Source organism: Oncorhynchus mykiss, chromosome 4 (assembly GCF_057628025.1).
Source record: "Oncorhynchus mykiss isolate SJ-2025 chromosome 4, ASM5762802v1, whole genome shotgun sequence".
Classification (NCBI taxonomy): Eukaryota; Metazoa; Chordata; class Actinopteri; order Salmoniformes; family Salmonidae; genus Oncorhynchus; species Oncorhynchus mykiss.
This window is the reverse complement of record NC_143025.1, coordinates 47,537,715-47,558,949: the sequence shown is the minus strand read 5'-3', so window position 1 is coordinate 47,558,949 and position 21,235 is coordinate 47,537,715. Positions and strand designations below refer to the sequence as shown.

At 40.9% G+C, this 21,235-nt stretch overlaps 1 protein-coding gene across 2 annotated transcripts in view; it reads left to right on the top strand.

The window, feature by feature from the left end:
* LOC110521927 (seizure protein 6 homolog) overlaps positions 1-20,512 on the top strand; it is an 84,258-nt gene extending 63,746 nt beyond the window's left edge. For both annotated transcript variants that reach the window (XM_021599899.3, XM_021599900.3), the window contains exons 14-19: positions 15,314-15,508; positions 16,741-16,932; positions 17,090-17,128; positions 17,906-18,023; positions 18,169-18,280; positions 19,057-20,512. In XM_021599899.3, the coding sequence (XP_021455574.2) occupies positions 15,314-15,508; positions 16,741-16,932; positions 17,090-17,128; positions 17,906-18,023; positions 18,169-18,280; positions 19,057-19,086 (686 nt within the window). In that variant the 3' untranslated portion in view covers positions 19,087-20,512. The remainder of the gene's footprint in view (positions 1-15,313; positions 15,509-16,740; positions 16,933-17,089; positions 17,129-17,905; positions 18,024-18,168; positions 18,281-19,056) is intronic.
* The last annotated feature ends 723 nt before the right edge of the window (positions 20,513-21,235 follow it).

Below are 21,235 nucleotides of genomic sequence, written 5' to 3'. Positions count from 1 at the left end.
ATCAGGCGTACGATACATTGCTGGAGCAATTCTGCACTGAGCAGCGGGTCACACCCGTAATCTCCCAGCCTACGCCAGTGTGCCGAGAACCCCACTTACCTCCACCGGAGCGCCCCGCTGGAGATTCCGGAACCTGCCAGGCTTTTTTCTCCCAGTGCGCCCTCATTTTCGAGCTGCAGCCTTCTCCCTGCAGCCTTGTTCCTCAGACATTCACACCTCCATTACTTTACGAAAATATAGTCAATTTGTGCCACCGTTCAGACTACCAATAGATCCGTGTTCTAACTCCCCCTTGTGATAGGCCCAAAAATGCTATTTTACAGTAAACAAATTGACAAGATAATGTCAGCATGCTTATAGGGAAGGACACTCAACAAGCACAGCACTTACACAAATGACTGATGATTGGCTGAGAGAAATTGATGATAAAATGAACGTGAGGGCTGTCCTGTTAGCTGTCTTGTTAGACTTCAGTGCAGCTTTTGACATTATCTATCATAGTCTGCTGCTGGAAAAACATATATGTTATGACTTTACTCCCCCTGCTATAATGTGGATAAAGAGTTACTTGTTTAACAGAACACAGAGAGTGTTCTTTAATGGAAGCCTCTCAAACATAATCCAGGTAGAAGCAGGAATTCCCCAGGGTAGCTCTTTAGGCCCATTGCTATACTAACAACATGCCACTGGCTTTGAGCAAGGCCAGTGTGTTTATGTATGTGGATCACTCAACACGTCAGCTACTACAGTGAATGAAATGACTGCAACACTTAGCAAAGAGCTGCAGTTTCGGAATGACTAGCAAGGAATAAGTTAGTCCTAAATATTTCCAAAACTAAAAGCATTGTATTTGGGACAATTACTAAACCGTAAACCTCAACTACATCTTGTAATGAATAATGTGGAAATCGAGCAAGTTGAGGTGACTAAACTGCTTGGAATTACCCTGGATTGTAAACTGTCATGGTCAAAACATATCGATACCACAGTAGCTAAGATGGGGAGAAGTCTGTCCATAATAAAGCACTGCTCTGCATTCTTAACACTATCAACAAGGCAGGTCCTACAGGCCCTGATTTTGTTGCATATGGACTACTGTTAAGTCGTGTGGTCAGGTGCCACAAAGAGAAACTTGGGAAAATTGCAATTGGCCCCGAACAGGGCAGCACGGATGACCCTTGGATGTACACAGAGAGCTAATATTGATAATATGCATGTCAATCTCTCCTGGCTGAAAGTGGAGGAGAGATTGACTTCATGAATACTTTTATTTATGAGAGGTTGAATGTTGAATGCACCGAGCTCTCTGTCTAAGCTACTGGCACACAGCTCAGACACCCATGCATATCCGACAATACATGCCACAAGAGGTCTCTTCACAGTCCTCAAGTCCAGAACAGACTGTGGGAGGCACACAGTACTACATAGAGCATTTAGTACTGTAGATATGTGGTAGTGGTGGAGTAGGGGCCTCAATTGTATAAACTGCCTCAATTTTGCTGGACCCCAGGAAGAGTAGCTGCTACTTTGGCATAATAAATACATAATACAAATGCACCATCCAAAGTTCAAATGCTTAAATCATCAGTTATTTTTTATGCAGTCTATAGATCAACCTGTACTTAGTTTTAGAAATACCTTATTTACATAAGTATTCATAGGTATTCAGACCATTGAAATTGAGCTCAGGTGCATCCTGTTTCCTTTGATCATCCTTGAGATGTTTCTACAACTTGATTGGAGTCCACCTGTGGTAAATTCAATTGATTGAACATGATTTGGAAATGCACACACCTGTCTATATAAGGTCCCACAGTTGACAGTGCATGTCAGAGCAAAAACCAAGCCATGAGGTCGAAGCAATTGTCCGTAGAGCTCTGAGACAGGATTGTGTCGAGGCACAGATCTGGGGAAGGCTACCAAAAAATGTCTGCAGCATTGAAGTTCCCCGCGAACACAGTTTTCTCCATCATTCTTAAATGGAAGAAGTTTGGAACCACCAAGACTCTTCCTGGAGCTGGCCGCCCAGCCAAACTGAGGATTCGGGGGAGAAGGGCCTTAGTCAGGGAAGTGACCAAGATGGTCACTCTGACAGAGCTCCAGAGTGCTTCTGTGGAGATGGGAGAACCTTCCAGAAGGACAACCATCTCTGCAGATCTCCACCAGTCAGGCCTTTTTGGTAGAGTGGCCAGAAAGAAGCCTCAGTAAAAGGCACATGACAGCCCGCTTGGAGTTTGCCAAAAGGCACCTAAAGGACCCTCAGACCATGAGAAACAAGATTCTCTGGTCTGATGAAACCAAGATTGACCTTTTGGCCTGATAGCCATGTCTAACGCTCATCACCTGGCCAATACCATCCTTTCGGTGAAGCATTCTGGTGGTAGCATCATGCTGTGGGTTTGTTTTTCAGCGGCAGTCAAGGGAAAGATGAACAGAGAAAAGTACAGAGACATCCTTGATGAAAACCTGCTCAAGAGCGCTCAGGACCTCAGACTGGGGCAAATGTTCATACCCAAGAAGACTCAAAGCTGTAATCGCTGCCAAAGGTGTTTCAACAATGTACTGAATAAAGGGTCTTAATACTCACGTACGTAAATGTGATATTTCAGCTTTTTATTTTCAAAAAACCTCTTTTTGCTTTGTCGTGATGGGATATTGTGTGTAGATTGATGATTGGAAAAACGATTTAATCCATTTTAGAATAAGGCTGTAACGTAACAAAATGTGGAAAAAGTCAAGGTTGTCTGAATACTTTCCGAATGCACTGTATTGTGCAACCTTCCATTTAAGGATCATTACTTACTGTACAAACAACAGCTGCAAATCCCAATAAAATGGTATTGCATTTTGAAGTTTAATTTCCTTGCTTTGTCCAACAACACTATTGTCTAGCAAATACATTTTGTGGTTCAGAGTGCACTATTTATTTCGTTTCATAGTGCAACAGTTTGCTAGCAAGTTTCTCAAACTGGCTTTAGCCATGAGTGGAGCAGGGTGGTTGACATGGGTTCAAATACTCTATATGAAAAATTAAAAAATATGTTTTTGGCCATTGGTCTGAAACCGAAAAAGAAAGTCAAGTCAAGAGCACTACAATGCTAGCTCTACCAAGATTTTCCAGCACACAGCTTTGACCTACTATTATACTTTAAACAATGAATAGGCATGTTGCTTAGGATTTAAACCTCACCAAACCTGGCAGTGCCGTCTGGAGATTATAAGAGTACCTGGCCATTAAGGCGAGATCGTTCTTCAAGATGATCAAATGTTCATAGATGACCAACAGGGTCAAATAATAATCAGTGGTTGTAGAGGGTGCAACAGGTCAGCACCTCAGGAGTAAATGTCAGTTGGCTTTTCATAGCTGAGCATTCAGAGGTGGAGAAAGCAGGTGCGGTAGAGAGAGCGAGGGGGAGGGAGAGAGAGAGGGTCAAAAACAACAGGTGAGGTACAAGGTAACAGGTCAGGGTTCCATAGCCGCAGGCAGAACAGTTGAAACTGGAGCAGCAGCACGACAAGGTAGCACGTCTGGTGAACAGGTCAGGGTTCCATAGCCACAGGCAAAACAGCAGAAACTGGATCAGCAGTACGATCAGGTGGACTAGGGACAGCCAGGAGTCATCAGGCCAGGTAGTCCTGAGGAATATACCTAGGGCTCAGGTCCTGAGAGAGGGGGCGAGAGGGAGAGATATGCCTTCAGAAAGTATTAACAGCTCTTGCTAACGAAGAAAAGAGCACAGACTGAATATTTCCCAAATAAATTATATTTATTTAATATTTTTATGAAGCTACAACATTTACACGAGATAAATGTGAACACAGTGGTGCTGTTGACCTTAGGGTGTTTTAAAACCCTCTAGAGTCGATTGACACACCCAGTGACATCATTTTGCTCCTTGTGTGTTTATGCTCGACTTACCGTTTCTTAACATGGGTCTTGTGAAAGTGTCCTTTTTCTACACACGATAGGATCTGGACAAGAAATCACCAATATCGAAAGGGGAGACTCATGAACAAGAAGGGTTGTTCTGCTTTACAACGCACACAAGCTTCAGGGGAAGCGTCTGTAGGTAACCCAGTACCGGGCTGTAAAAATAGTTCAAAGGTAATGGGGGGTAAACTGTTTCACGAATAACGTGACCAATTTTGTTTGATTTTTTCTATCTCATCTATAGGAGAGACACTTCAAAACCTTGTTATTTATTATGGGCTCTAGCAGTTTCTATGGGCTCGATGTTTTGTCAAATAAAAAATATATATAATTTTTGTATACCTACAGGCGTCCTAAAATTCCAAATCAAATGGCTAAATGATGAAACATTGCTAGCTTAGTAGATATTGCGGTCTTATTGCTAATTTACATGAGCCAAGTGATAACTGACAGAGTTGTGGACTCAAGTCACATTGGTTTGTTTTTTACCCTTATTTTACCAGTTAAGTTGACTGAGAACACATTCTCATTTACAGCAACGACCTGCTGTAAAGGGGAGAGGGGGGGGGGGGGTGAATGAGCCAATTGTAAGCTGGGAATGATTAGGTGACCATGATTTAGCCATGAAACTGGGGTTAACACCCCTACTCTTACAATAAGTGCCATGGGTCCTTTTGTGACCACAGAGTCAGGACACCAATTTAACATCCCATCCAAAAGATGGCAACTTACACAGGGCAATGTCCCCAATCACTGCCCTGGAGCATTTTTAAGACCAGAGGAAAAGGGGGCCTCCTACTGGCCGAGTCTAACTCGAGTCACAAATTTTAAGATTTGAGATTCAACTTCACATAAAATAAAATTACTTGACTTGGACTTGAAATTATCTGGCTAGGTTTTGTAATGTTTTGTCACTAATTTTGTGGCACAGAGACTACATAAGAGGTGTCACGCTCACTCTAACCGCAGCCAGAGACAGTAGCCGAAGCAGCGCCCATGCAAAAAAACCTGCAGCAGATTGGCTAGTGAAATGCACACTCGGCTCGATGATTTGACCAGCAAACTGTCAATCATCACAGAGCTAGCGAACCAGGTGAGCAGAACAGATTGCTGATTTGCTGTAGGATCTGGTGCAGAGCAAATGTCAAATTATAGGAAGAGAGGATTGCCATAATAAATACATATGCAGCTCCAAAAATTGTTTGGTGATCAAGAATATTAACTGTTTGTTTTGCAAGCTCATCAGCAATGGGGGCAACAATTACTAGCATAGGCAGACTGGTATTTTGGTATGTAACAATTGCTTGAAATTGATCATTTACATATGAAGCTTGCATTTGGAATTTGTTTAAAATGTATTCTTATTGTGGCAGCATAGGCACGGCTCTTCAGTTGTGCTCTCCAAACTACCGCCAATGGAGAATGTTTAATTTCTCTTGTTTAAATCTAATACAGCAATAATTGCAAACTTTTCTTCTTCATTCCATCCCCATACCGTTTATTGCAAATAAATCTACACACTGAGCACGTCAACCTGCCTTGCCTTCTGCTGATTTCATGCCCTTACTACTGCTACATGGTCACAATTACATAGGCTAATCAAAATGTGTAAACAAATACATGTAAATGTAGACAAACTAATGAAAGGGGCTGTCTGGTGGCCTCAATAAATAGACAAAGATTTGTAGTTGAACAAGTCGTTGCATGTTTAGATTTATTTTTTACTTGACTTGAGACTTGACTTGAAAACTTGTGACTCGACTAGACTTGACTTGGTCTTAGAATGCACAGCTTGGACTTCACTCGAGTCTTGACCCATTCTTCTTGGGACTCGACTTGAGACTTGCTTGTGACTCGAACAATAGTAACTTGGTCCCACCTCTGATAACTGAGCAATGAATTTTAAACTAATGGATGTTTAAAAGAGAATGAACAAAATTGAAAAAATGTCAACAACAAAAACCAAATAAAACCCCAGCTCAGAGCTATTGCCTTTTTAAGTGAACTTTGGAGATGGTGGCCCTGTATTTGTATTTATTAAGGATCCCCATTAGCTGCTGCGAAGGCAGCAGCTACTCTTCCTGGGGTCCGGCAACAATAAGGCAGTTATGTACAATAAAAAATATTACATTACAAAACGTTACATTTCATAACACATTAAGTGTGTGCCCTCAGGCCACTATACTACCACATATCTACAATACAAAACCCATGTGTATGTGTGTGTGTAGAGTGCGAGTGTTAGCATGTGTATGTGTATTTGTATGCCTGTGTCTGTGTCTGTGCAGTCCCTGATGTTCCATAAGGTGTATTTATATCTGTTTTTTTTTATCTGATTCTACAGCTTGCATTAGTTAGCTGAAGTGGAATAGAGTTCAATGCAGCCATGGCTCTATGCAGTACTGTGCACCTCCCATAGTGTGTTCCAGACTTGTGAAAAGACCTGTTGTGGCCTATCTTGTGGGGTATGCAGACAGCTTGCTGCATTCAACATGTCAAGTCCCTCTTAGGGAGACTTCTTAGCTACTGTTTAGTCACATGAACTTGCTCAATTTCCACATTAATCATCAAATCAAATTTCAAATCAAATGTATTTATATAGCCCTTCTTACATCAGCTGATATATCTGATATATCTGCTGATATATATAGCACGGTGGCTAGGAAAAACTCCCTAGTAAGGCCAAAACCTAGTAAGAAACCTAGAGAGGAACCAGGCTATGAGGGGTGGCCTCCTCTTCTGGCTGTGCTTGGTGTAGATTATAACAGAACATGGCCAAGATGTTCAAATGTTCATAAATTACCAGCATGGTCAAATAATAGTAATCACAGTGAACAGGTCAGTGTTCCATAGCCGCAGGCAGAACAGTTGAAACTGGAGCAGCAGCATGGCCAGGTGGACTGGGGACAACAAGGAGTCATCATGCCAGGTAATCCTGAGGGCTCAGGTCCTCCGAGTGAGAGTTAGAAAGAGAGAGAGCATTAGAGAGAGCATACTTAAATTCACACATGACACTGGATAAGACAGGAGAAATACTCCAGATATAACAGACTGATCCTAGCCCCCCGAGACATAAACTACTGCAACATAAATACTGGCGGCTGAGACAGGAGGGGTCAGGAGACACTGTGGCCCCATCCGATGATACCCCTGGACAGGGCCAAACAGGCAGGATATAACCCCACCCACTTTGCGAAAGAACAGCCCCCACACCACTAGAGGGATATCTTCAACCACCAATTTACCATCCTGAGATAAGGCAGAGTATAGCCCACAAAGATCTCCGCCACGGCACAACCCAAGGGGGGGCGCCAACCCAGACAGGAAGACCACGTCAGTGACTCAGCCCACTCAAGTGACGCACCCCTTCAAGGGACGCACCCCTTCAAGGGACGGCATGGAAGAGCACCAGTAAGCCAGTGACTCAGCCCCTGTAATAGGGTTAGAGGTAGAGAATCCCAGTGGAGAGAGAGGAACCGGCCAGGCAGAGACAGCAAGGGCGGTTCGTTGCTCCAGTGTCTTTCCGTTCACCTTCACACACCTGGGCCAGACTACATTCAATCATAGGACCTATTGAAGAGATGAGTCTTCAATAAAGACTTAAAGGTTGAGACCGAGTCTGCGTCTCTCACATGGGTAGGCAGACCATTCCATAGAAATTGAGCTCTATAGGAGAAAGCCCTGCCTCCAGCTGTTTGCTTAGAAATTCCAGGGACAATTAGGAAGCCTGCGTCTTGTGACCATAGCGTACATGTAGGTATGTACGGCTGGACCAATTCAGAGAGATAGGTAGGAGCAAGCCAATGTAATGCTTTGTAGGTTAGCAGTAAAACCTTGAAATCAGCCATTGCCTTAACAGGAAGCCAGTGTAGGGAGGCTAGCACTGGAGTAATATGATCACATTTTTGGTTCTAGTCAGGATTCTAGCAGCCGTATTTAGCACAAACTTAAGTTTATTTAGTGCTAAACCCGGGTAGCCGGAAAGTAGAGTATTGCAGTAGTCTAATCTAGAAGTAACATAAGCATGGATACATTTTTCTGCATCATTTTTGGACAGAAAATTTCTGATTTTTGCAATGTTACGTAAATGGAAAAAAGCTGTCTGAAACAGTCTTGATATGTTCGTCAAAAGAGAGATCAGGGTCCATCAGGGTCATCACAAGATTTAGTTGAGGTTTAGGGTTTAGTGAATGATTTGTCCCAAATACAATGCTTTTAGTTTTTGATCTATTAAGCCTAACTATTCCTTGTCAGCCGTGCTGAAACTAACTGCAGCTCTTTGTTAAATGTTGCAGTCATTTCAGTCGCTGTAGTAGCTGACACGTGTAGTGTTGAGTCATCCGCATACATAGCCACACAGGCTTTACTCAAGGCCAGTGGTATGTCGATATTAGAGATTGAAAAAAGTAAGAGGCCTACTAGACAGCTGCCCTAGGGAATTCCTGATTCTACCTGGCTTATGTTGGAGGCATCTCTGTATTCTGTTAGACAGGTAACTCTTTATATAACGTCAAAAGCTGCGCTGAAGTCTAACAAAACAGACCCCACAATCCTTTTATCGTCAATTTCTCTCAGCCAATCAGTCATTTGTGTAAGTGCTGTGCTTGATGAGTGTCCTTCTCTATAAGCTTGCTGAAAGTCTGTTGCCAATTTGTTTTCTGTAAAATAGCATTGTATCTGGTGAAACACATTTTTTCCCAAAAGTTTACTACTGGTTGGCAACAGGCTGATTGGTCAGCTATTTGAGGCAGTAAATGGGACTTTACTATTCTTAGGTAGCAGAATGACTTTTGCTCCCTCCAGGCCTGATGGCACAAACTTTCTAGTAGTCTTACATTGAAGATATGGCAAATAGGAGTGGCAATATCGACCGGTATTATACTCAATAAGTTTCCATCCAAGCTGTCAGATCCCGGCGTCTTGTCATTGTTGATAGACAATAATAATATTTTCACCTCATCCACACTCACTTTATGGAATTCAAAAGTACAATGCTTGTCTTTCATAATTTGGTAAGATTGAAGTTGAAGTCAGAAGTTTATGTACACTTAGGTTGGAGTCATTAAAACTCCTTTTTCAACCACTCCACAAATGTCTTGTTAAGAAACTATAGTTTTGGCAAGTCTGTTAGGACACCAACTTTATGCATGACACAAGTAATTTTTCCAACAATTGTTTACAAACAGATTATTTCACTTATAATTCACTGTATCACAATTCCAGTGGGTCAAAAGTTTACATATACTAAGTTGACTGTGCCTTTAAACAGCTTGGAAAATTCCAGAAAATGATGTCATGGCTTTAGAAGCTTCTGATAGGCTAATTGCCATCATTTGAGTCAATTGGAGGTGTACCTGTGGATGTATTTCAAGGCCTACCTTCAATCTCAGTGCCACTTTTCTTGACATCATGGGAAAATCTAAAGAAATCAGCCAAGACCTCTTGTAGACCTCCACAAGTCTGATTCATCCTTGGGAGCAATTTCCAAACGCCTGAAGGTACCACGTTCTTCTGTACAAACAATAGTAAACAGGTACAAAAGTATCTATATCCACAGTAAAACTAGTCCTATAACGAAATAACCTGAAAGGCTGCTCAGCAAGGAAGAAGCCACTGCTCCAAAACCACCATAAAAAAAGCCAGACTATGGTTGCAACTGCACATGGGCACAAAGATTGTACTTTTTGGAGAAATGTCCTCTGGTCTGAAAATAGAACTGTTTGGCCATTAGGACCATCATTATGTTTGGAGGAAAAGAGGAGAGGCTTGCAAGCCAAAGAACACCATCCCAACCGTGAAGCACGGGGGTGTCAGCATCGTGTTGTGGGGGTGTTTTGCTGCAGGAGGGACTGGTGCACTTCACATAATAGATGGCATCTTGAGGAGGAAAATCGTGTGGATATATTGAAGCAACATCTCAATACATCACTCAGGAAGTTGAAGCTTGGTCGCAAATGGTTCTTCCAAATGGACAATAACCCAAGGCAAACTTCCAAAGTTCTGCCAAAAGGACAACAAAGTCAAGGTATTGGAGTGGCCATCACAAAGCCCTGACCTCAGTCCTATAGACAATTTATGTGCAGAACTGAAAAAGCGAAGAAAAAGTGAAGAATGAGCCATCTGATTCAATGAATGACAGAGCTGAGTTTGCCTTTTTGCCCAAAATTTCATTTAAAGTGTTCAAAGCTTTTTACTATCATTCTTTATATAATTTTATAACTTTGTTTCATAGTATAGTTTCTTCTTTATTTAAATTCAGTTTAGTCACATGATTTCTCAATTTGCAGTATGTTTGCCAAACGATTGTTTTGCCAGACTTACTTGCCATACCTTTTGCCTCATCCATCTCAACCATCTCAACCATTTTTCAATTCCTCATCAATCCAAGGGGATTTAACAGTTTTCACAGTCCGTTTTCTTAATGGGTGCATGCTTGTTAGTAACTGGAATAAGCAATTTCATAAATGTTTCAAATGCAGCGTCTGATTCGTCCTCATTACCCACCACAGACCAGCAAATATTCATTACATCATCAACATAGGAATCACTACAAAACGTATTGTATGAGCTCTTATACACTGTATTAAGCCCAGCCTTTGAAACTTTGGTTTTCTTAGATATGGCTACTCAATTGTGATCACGACATCCGATGGATTTGGATACTGCAAATTTCTGCACCATTAGCAAAGATGTGATCAATACATGATGATGATGATGAACAATATATGCAGGATATGAGTCCCTGCCGGCGTAGTGTGTTACTGATGGTAGGCTTTGTTACTTTGGTCCCAGCTCTCTGCAGGTCCTTCACTAGGTCCCCCCGTGTGGTTCTGGGATTTTTGCTCACCGTTCTTGTGATCATTTTGACCCCACGGGGTGAGATCTTGCGTGGAGCCCCAGATCGAGGTAGATTATCAGTGGTCTTGTATGTCTTCCATTTCCTAATAATTGCTCCCACAGTTGATTTCTTCAAACCAAGCTGCTTACCTATTGCAGATTCAGTCTTCCCAGCCTGGTGCAGGTCTACAATTTTGTTTCTGGTGTCCTTTGACAGCTCTTTGGTCATGGCCATAGTGGAGTTTGGAGTGTGTGGACAGGTGTCTTTTATATTGATAACAAGTTCAAACAGGTGCCATTAATACAGGTAACGAGTGGAGGACAGAGGAGCCTCTTAAAGAAGTGAGAGCCAGAAATCTTGCTTGTTTGTAGGTGACCAAATACTTATGTCCCACCATAATTTGCAAATAAATTCATTAAAAATCCTACAATGTGATTTTCTGGATTTTTTTTCTAATTTTGTCTGTCATAGTTGAAGTGTACCTATGATGAAAATTACAGGCCTCTCTTATCTTTTTAAGTGGGAGAACTTGCACAATTGGTGGCTGACTAAATACTTTTTTGCTCCACTGTATTCTTATTCCATCCCTTTAGATTTGAGTGTATTAGGTAGTTGTTGTGGAATGGTTAGATTACTTGTTAGATATTACTGCACTGTCGGAACTAGATGTACAAGCATTTCGATACACTCGCATTAACATCTGCTAACCATGTGTATGTGACCAATAAAATTTGATTTGATGTCATTCCTGTACTGTTTGTAAATGCCCTGATAAGTTGACCAGTAACCTGAACCAGGTTGCAGGCACTGGTTACAGTTCGAAGCGTTTTCTTGAGTGGGCAGCTTTCTGAAAGTCAGTCAATATACAGTCAGAAAATATACAGTCTATATACAAAAGTATGTGGACATCGATTCAAATTAGAGGATTCGGCTATTTCAGCCATACCCATTGCTGACAGGTGTATGAAATCGAGCACACTGCCATGCTATCTCCATACACAAACATTGGCAGTAGAATGGCCTTACTGAAGAACTCCGTGACTTTCAACATGGCACCGTCATAAGATGCCAACTTTGGAAGAACTTGACTGGCCAACACAGAGCCCTGACCTCAACCCCATCGAACACCTTTGGGATGAATGAGAACGCAGACTGTGAGCCAGGCCTAATCGGCCAACATCACTGCCCGACCTCACTAATCCTCTTGTGGTTGAATGGAAGCAAGTCCCTCAGCAATGTTCCAGTATCTAGTGGAAAGCCTTCCCAGAAGAGTGGAGGCTGTTATAGCAGCAAAGGGGAGACCAAATCCATATTAATGCCCATGATTTTGGAATGAGATGTTCGATGAGCAGGTGTCCACATACTTTCTTTCATGTAGTGTATTTTAAATCAATGTTATGATAAATAAAATGGCATTATCCATGAGAAAGATTTTTGTGCTGACAGCTGATCTTCTCATGCAGCTGAAGAAAATTCTAAACTGTAACAGGTGCTATGTTATTTGGAGGTGGACTGGGGGCGAGCCTCGGGAACATTTAAAATTGTGATTGACAGCTCAAGAGTGCCATGACTGTCCTGTGAGGATCACAATGGGTCAGATCAACTTGGCAATGGTTGACAATAACCAGACCTCCTCTCACCCGCAGAGGGAGGAGGGAACTGGTGTGAGAGTTTTGACACCTCCGCACCCTGTTATAAATTGGGTAAAAGAAGACTCTCTCCCCTTTATCTTCAATTGTACATAGGAATGTGCCTTTGTTTCATTGACTTTTCCCACCAAAACTCTAACATGGTCAAACATGAATAATGGAACAATAATTCTAACATAAGAATGTGGGTAATGGTCAGTGGGGAGCAATGGAAAACAAATGTAATATTGCTTTTCTTTTGGTATGTCACTATAAACTGGATGGACGAAATAACGTAACTTGGAAAGTATATCTGTCAAGTTTCCATCCAATGCGTTGTGCATACAATATGAAAAATGATGAGTGCATTTTTGTTAATTAAGATATGATTGTGGTTTAGGAGGTGTAACTGAATTTTTATCCTATTAACTGTGCATAAGTAAGTAGCCACACCCCGAGTGAGGTCGGAGAACGTGTCAGACTGACGGAACAATCCCCTTTTGACCAGAGTGCATAAAAAGCATTGCCAATGAAATTAACATTAGACCTGAGGCGGGAGCTGAAATGGTTGGAACTTTGAACGTCAACACGAGCTGAATAAATAAATTCACCTTCCTTTAGACCAGAGAGACGGCGAGCTGCAGCTCATGTCCATCATCGTCCGAATCCTGAATACCCTACACGAGGAAGATGAGGACAGAAGCTCACCTCTCAGACAATCACTGAGACAACTGTGTGGAATCAGATACCTAGAAAAGCTAATATAAGTGAGACTCTCCTACTACGCTCATCACCAATGGGAACCATCGACATGGCTGGCTAGTTATCTTCGAGGGTGAACAACAGTAGAAGACGGGAAAGGGGAGACCCCTATCGGACAATCAGAGCCATACAGCTTACCGCTGAAAGGCCAACAACCTTCCTAAGGAGACTGGTTCTGACCAAACAAAGGCACTCACACGTAAATACATTCATGATTTCTTATTCCAAACAGGCGGCGGTTTGTGTGCAAACTATATGATTAACGTTACTGTGAGAATAATTCTGAAATCTATCAACGATAAGTGTCTTTTCCCTCCCTCCCTCTCTCTCTCTCTCTCTCTCTCTCTCTCTCTCTCTCTGTCTCTCTCCATGTCGTTGCGTAAAAATCAAATATTGTCTCATGTAGTAAGTGTGTATGTTTATTCTGTGTTATTATTTAGTTAGCTAGTAAATAAATAATTAAACCAATTTGTGTAGTACTGAATCAAAATCAAATAAAACATATTTGTCACATACACATGGTTAGCAGATGTTAATGCGAGTGTAGCGAAATGCTTGTGCTTCTAGTTCCGACAATGCAGTAATAACCAGCGAGTAATCTAACCTAACAATTCCACAACTACTATACACCAGGGCCCTCACTTCCTCCCTGTAGGCCGTCTCGTCGTTGTTGGTAATCAAGCCTACCACTGTAGTGTCGTCCGCAAACTTGATGATTGAGTTGGAGGCGTGCATGGCCACGCAGTCGTGGGTGAAAAGGGAGTACAGGAGAGGGCTCATGAGTAAGGTTGGGTTTTTTGCAGATCCAAGGTTACGACTGTTCAGAATGATGATATGATAAGAGGTAATGATTAATAAGATTACTGTTTATCGATGTAATAGATATATATCTTATAGAGTTTAATTCTGGAAATGGTAACTCTTTAAACAACCTCTTCTGTGGTGCCCCAAATTCCTAATGAGTTAGTTGTTACATGATTAATTTAATCGAGTAACAATTAAACATAGTCAGTGGATGAAATAAATAACAGTCATCAGATTAATAGAAGTAAAGTCACAACAGGAGTTTCATGTGTCTCTTTTCAAAATAAGCAAAGCTAATCGTACTATGGTTCATAAGTGGCAGGTTGCCTCAATAGCTGCAGAATTTATTTTCAACTTTTGCATGCAAACCCCACTTTGGGAACGTAATGCCAAGGTACCAGAGGACAATAGACTCAACATTACAATTCAGCATGATACATGTGTCACCAAAATATATTTAATTAACATATTCTTTTTTATGTTATGATTTGCTCAAGCTATATATTTCATAAATATATTCTGGAAATAGAGTATATGTAAATATATATATTTTCCCCCTCATATACTGTATGTACATACACTGAGTGTACAAAACATTAGGAACACCTTCCTAATATTGAGTTGCACCCCTTTTGGCCCTCAGAACAGCATCAGTTCGTCGGGGCATGGACTCTACAAGGTGTCGAAAGCGTTCCACAGGGATGCTGGCCCATGTTGGCCCCAATGCTTCCCACCACAGGAGGCTGTGGAGGGGAGGACGGCTCATAATAATGTCTGGAATGGAGCAAATGGAATAACGTCAAACACATGAAAACCATGTGTTTGATGTATTTGATACCATTACACTCATTCCGCTTCAGCCGTTACCACAAGTCCGCCCTCCCCAATTAAGGTGCCACCAACCTCCTGTGCTTCCCACAGTTGTGTCAAGTTGGCTGGATGTCCTTTGGGTGGAGGACAATTATTCCAAGCAGCGTCAAAGTTCTTGATACACTCAAACCGGTGCGTCTAGTTGATACCCCGTTCAAAGGCACTTAAATCTTTTGTCTTGCACATATGGCACACATACACAATCCATGTCTCAATTGTTTTAACTGGTGACATCAGTAAGGGATCATGACTGGTCATGGAAAGAGCAGGTGTTCCTAATGTTTTTTATACTCAGTGTATATTATAATGCATTAGTTTTCTGTTTGCGTTTATTCTGGGACAATGGACAATCATCTACATATCAGAAAATAAGTGTGCCGGAGTTCACTCATTTAGCTCTGTTTCATCTGTAGTACCAGGGTAGATAAAACAATATATACAAATATTAGATCATGTCTTGTATACCCTTATCGTTCGCAGTCCAGCAGTGTCCTGATCCGGGGGAGGTGGTGAACGGAGCACGTTCGGTACGCCCAGAGTCTGGATTTGCTGTTGGAACAGTGGTGCGCTTCTCCTGTAACCAGGGTTACCAGCTGGAGGGCCCTGGTCAGATCTCCTGCCATGGACGGGATACAGGCACCCCCAAGTGGAGTGACCGCAGCCCCAAATGTGTCTGTGAGTCACTCCCCTGGGTATTTGTCTGTGTGTGTTGAGATGGATGTCAAACTGTAATCCTATGGGATTATACAGTGCCTTCAGAAAGTATTCACACCCCTTGACTTTTACAAGGTGGATTAAAATAGATGTAATTGTCTTTTTTTGTCAATGACCAACACATAATACTGTAATGTCAAAATGGAAGAAAAATTCTAACATTTGTAAAATATATATATATATGAAAAATAAAACACTAATATATTGTATCTGGATTAGATAAATATTCAACCCCCTGAGTTGAATCAGCTTTGGCAGTGATTACAGCTGAGTCTTTCTGGGTGAGTTTCTAAAAGCTTCCCACACCTTGGCTGTGCAACATTTGCCCATTTATTATTTTCAAAATTCTTCAAGCTCAGTCAAATTGGTTGTTGATCAATACTAGACAACTATTTTCAGGTCTTGCCATAGATTTTCAAGCAGATTTAACTCGGCCACTCAGGAACATTCACTGTCTTGGTAATCAATTCCAGTGTAGATTTGGCCTTGTGTTTTAGGTTATCCTGTCCTGCTGAAATGTGAATTAATCTCCCAGTGTCTGTTTTAAAGTCACCTTCGGCCTCATGGTGAAATTTCTGAGCGGTTTCCTTCCTCTCCAACAAGTGAGTTAGGAAGGACGCCTGTATCTTTGTAGTGACTAGGTGTATTGATACACCATCCAAAGTGTAATTTATAACTTAACCTTGCTCAAAGTAATATTCAATGTCTGCTTTTACATTTTTTACCCATCTACCAATATATCTTTGTGGTTCAATCTGTGTTTGAAAATCACTGCTCGCTTGAGTGACCTTACAGGTAGTTGTCTCTGTACCCCACAGATACAAGGTAGTCATTGAAAAAATCATGTTAAAAACGTTTATTGCACACAGAGTGAGTCCATGCAATTTATGTGACTTGTTAAGCACATTTTTACTCCTGAATTTATATAGGCTTCCCATAACAAAGGGGTTGAATACTTATTGACTCAATACATTTTAGCTTTTCATTTGTAATTCATTTGCAAACATTTCGAAAAAATATAATTCTACTTTCACATTATCCGGTATTGTGAGTAGGCCAGGGAAAAATAATCTCAGTTTAATCCATCTTTAATTATACAACAAAATGTGGAAAAAGGGGCTGTTAATACTTTCTGAAGGCATTGCTCTTTCTCTCTCTCTCTCTCTCCATCTTTATTTCCTTTCCCAAAACAGTGAAGTATGACCCATGCCCAAACCCAGGTGTGCCAGACAATGGTTACCAGACATTGTACAAGCATAGCTACCAGGCAGGAGAGACGCTACGTTTTTTCTGCTATGAGGGCTATGAACTCATTGGGGAGGTTATCATCAACTGTGTCCCGGGCCACCCATCTCAATGGAACAGTCCACCACCCTTCTGCAAAGGTGACAATCTACATTGGACTGCTGGAAATGAGGATGAGGGGTTAGAGGGGTTTCCAGAAATTCTGCATGAGAATTGAAACACTTGAACATATTGTAAAGAGTGAATGAGGAATGATGATCTTATAATAATAATAATCTGCATTTCTCTATCTATCAGTGGCATACGAGGAGCTGTTGGATGATCATAAATTAGAAGGTGATTTTTTGTCTCACTCTACATCTTCTTTAGGGGAATTTCGACACTTTTCAACCTCATATTCATTCTCTATGGTGACATTCATAGTGACACAGGGAGAAGGAAAATGCCTCCCCCTGGCTAGAAACTCATAGTAGGTTTTTTATTTGTATTTTGTTTTTACTTTTTTTAAGCTTTTAATGCAACTTGATGATGTCATGACATTTCTTCTTATCTCTAACTACAGAACATTGAAACGTCATGGTAACCAATTTTCAACATAGACAAACCTTGTATGATGAATTTGTACTTTTGAAACAATGTCATATCTTCACTTTATCTCCACTATGAGATATTTTTTAATCCAGTTTACCAACAAGTTAATACTTGTTATGTTGGATTCACGTCTCCATCTCAACCAAAAATCATCGTTGAAGAATAATGCAGGGATTCAATCTGATCACGGGTTGTGGAAAATGTGGATTTTAAGGTTAATGTTCCTGCGTTCATGGAGATCAGCTTCATGATAAATGCTCCAGATTCCGGCTCAATCATGGGAACACATTGGGAATTCTACAAACTTTTGGCTGTCTTTTTGAGTGGGTGAATATAGGTTGTAATCTTATTGATCAATGTCTCAACCAAAAATTACCCCATTGCCCACGTTAAAATTATGTGGTGTGCTCAGTGGGATAGTGCTGGAAATAATGAAAATGAGGTTGAAATTTGGTGGAATTCCCCTTTAATCGTCTTGATTTAACTTCTTCTTTCATTTATTATTTTTGATTATTTCCCTAGTATCCCAGTCATTGGAGCCCTCCCACCAGATGCTAAGTGAGAACATTGCCTTGGCAATCATCCTGCCAATCATCCTGGTCATCCTTCTGATTGGTGGAATCTACATGTATTACACAAAGTACGTTCAGCAGTCACAATTAAAATGCATTCTTCTTACTTTCAGCAAATATTGGCATGGTACTGAGCCATTGTATAGATCAGATATCAGAAGTTGACTGTATGCTTTATTCTCTCCCTTTAACATTTATTTCCCTCTCCCTCAGTGTATGTAGACTGCAGTGGAAGCCACTTTTCTGGAAGTCTCTCTCTCACACCCACTCATACAGCCCAATTACTGTGGAGTCTGACTTCAACAACCCTCTATACGAGGCAGGGGTGAGTATTTTCTCTATTTTTGCCTAATGTGTAAGTATTGCTCAAGCGCTCTCACTTTGGGGCTAGATTCTATCAGATCCGCGCTAGCCAGCATAGCGGTTGTTTTGGAAGTCTCTGAGGTGGAACTCCGTTAGAGCTGTCAAATCCACAAGTGGTTGCATTGCCCTAACACAGACTCTGCCATTGGATGCAACAAAACCACACCCAACTTTATACCCGACAAGTCATGCAGCCGCATGACACGTTCAAACACTCTAATGTGTGATGTTCTATTGTCTACAACTCGATTAAACTGATAGGCTAAAAATCCCCCCATCCAAATTAACTTGAAAACCTGCATTAGCCTGTCATTATTTTTTATCATGGATAGCCCTGTCTGTGTAACCAACTGGGAATCAAACCCAGGTTATTGGTATAACTAAACCACCAAGTAAAATTGTTCTATCTATGTCACTAAGCTAGAGTTTAATGTAGAGCTCATGTACAGGTATATTGTATCAACTTTAATAAATTGACAATTATTTTTTCAACTTTTCACCTTTTGGCTAGTATTTAGGAAAATATTCTCTGTAACTTTACTTTTTATTTGTCTGGAAGTTGAAATGCTATTGACTGTAGGTTAGCAAGAAGTGAATAGTCTAGTCCATTGTTTATGAATCCTGGAGGTTGCATGTCCTAAACTGCTGAGGATATTTTGCTGTAGCATTTAAAACCAACTATTTTCTTCTTCAAATTAATTGTTATTTGGGTCTGTTGTATTGCTACCTGGTTCCTAGGACACACGGGAGTATGAGGTGTCCATTTGAAGAAGAAACGTCTTGAGAAGAAGTAAAACCCACAGATAGAGAGATCTGGAGGAAGAGGAACAACTTTCTTTTTCTTTCAGATGACTTCTTTCACTCCCCTCATCTCCCATCTCGCTATTTCCTCTTCCCTGCCTCTCTCTTTCATTCTCTCTCTTTATCTTTGAGTTTGTGTCTTTACACCTCACTTTTCTTTTGTGTGTGTCTCTAATTTCCCAGTCGCTCTTTCTGTCAGTGATTGTAGGTTTGCGTCTCCTTGGGCCAGATTCAATCCGATCGTGTTTAAGCAGCTAAGCACATTTTAAAGGCAATGTTCCAGCGCTAGTGGAGACGGCATTCACGGTAAATGCTGCATATGTCGGTTCAATTAGAAATTTCCTTTAAATGTCAATCGCACTTTAACGTGGATTTTTCATGGCCCAGATTGAATCTAGGCCCTTGTCTTCATCTGTTCATAGTGTGCAGCGATGACTGTCTCCCAGTGGTGTGCTGTTTTCCACAGTCCAACTTTTTGTCTAAAATTAGGATTGGTGCCTTACAGAGGTTAAGTGGTGGATAATTTGGAAGGAGAGACATAAAGAGGGAGAGACATAAAGAGGGAGAGCCAGAGAGGGAGAAAGAGGGAGTGCCGAGATATATTTATGAGGTAAATAATGAAAAGGGAAAGACAGGAAAGCAGACACACTCTCTCTCATGCTCAGTTGCACACAGTATACACACACAGACACACCGAGAGAGAGAGAGAGAGAGAGAGAGAGAGAGAGAGAGAGAGAGAGAGAGAGAGAGAGAGAGAGAGAGAGAGAGAGCGAGAAAGAGAGAGAGAGAGCGAGCGAGCGAGATGCATACACACATTGAATGTACATATTTGGTGGAATATTGAGGCTCATATATACAGAAAATTCAGTGGCAAAATATGACATTGCTTAATGTATCTTCATGTTTCAACTCTCGTTGCCATAGTAAAATGTAAAATTACAAAGCCAGCGTTTCATATTGTTCTTTGCCATTTTTGAAGTGTATTTCCACTTGATGTTGAATGACATTGAGAAAAAGGTGAGGACCTGAATTGTTGTCACGCTTATAGCACGCAATGATTGTATATTTTACCGCTTCTGCTGAATCATATTATTATGATTATCAACGATTATCATTGTTATCAGTGCAAATTTGAAGTTGTTGTATATGCACAATGTTGAAGAAAATAAGCTAACTTGGCTGCTTGCTGTGATGCAGTATTTAACTGATATGTTTTTTGAATTTCTTACCAGTTTATTGTCTGAACAGTAAATCTACTTTAATTCATTGTGCCAATATGGGGGTCCAGGGGACTCTTTTGCATTGTAAAGGTATTATTTGCATTATATTTTGTCATGAAGGCATTATTTATTTGCTGAAATCTAAGATTAAATCAAAGTCTGAATGGTGAAAAGAGGTCTTGTCTTCATTAAATACCAAATGTTTGTAGTTCTTGTGTGGCTCAGTTGGTAGAGCATGGTCCTTGCAATGCCAAGGTTGTAGGTTTGATTCCCATGGGGGACCAGTATGAAAATGTATGCACTCACTACTGTAAACCGCTCTGTATAAAAGCATCTGCTATATTCTTTCAAAAATTGTTATAGCTTTTAAAGTCTATTGTGCATGTACAGAAGACTGAATTCCCAAGACAAAATATCAGATGTGTACATTGTTTAAGTTTGATCTGTTATACTCTATGGAGGAACTGCTCTTTGGAGGAACAATCACACCAATTTAATCTGTTAATTAGATTGAGGAACAAATTGAGTTGACCAACCCTTTAAGCCTGTCAACCATATTTAATGACACAGGAGATAAGGGTGACAGCACATACTAATTGACACAAAAACACCAATCAAACACAGAGTGGGAAGGAAAAATGCAGTGACACATAAATACGGTGAGGAATGGGTCACACAGCAAAATAAACCCAAAACAGTGTTGTGGTTCTGTAAGTCACCAAATAACAGTAAACGAGCAATTCTAGCATGTGACGTCTGTGCAAATTGGTATCACTTTCATTGTGTTGGCCTATTTACAGATAGTCAAAAGGATGTGGATTCACAATCATGTCGAGTTCATGTACAGCAATTGCTAAATGGATTTAGTCTTAAAGGGGACTGTGACACATTTACTG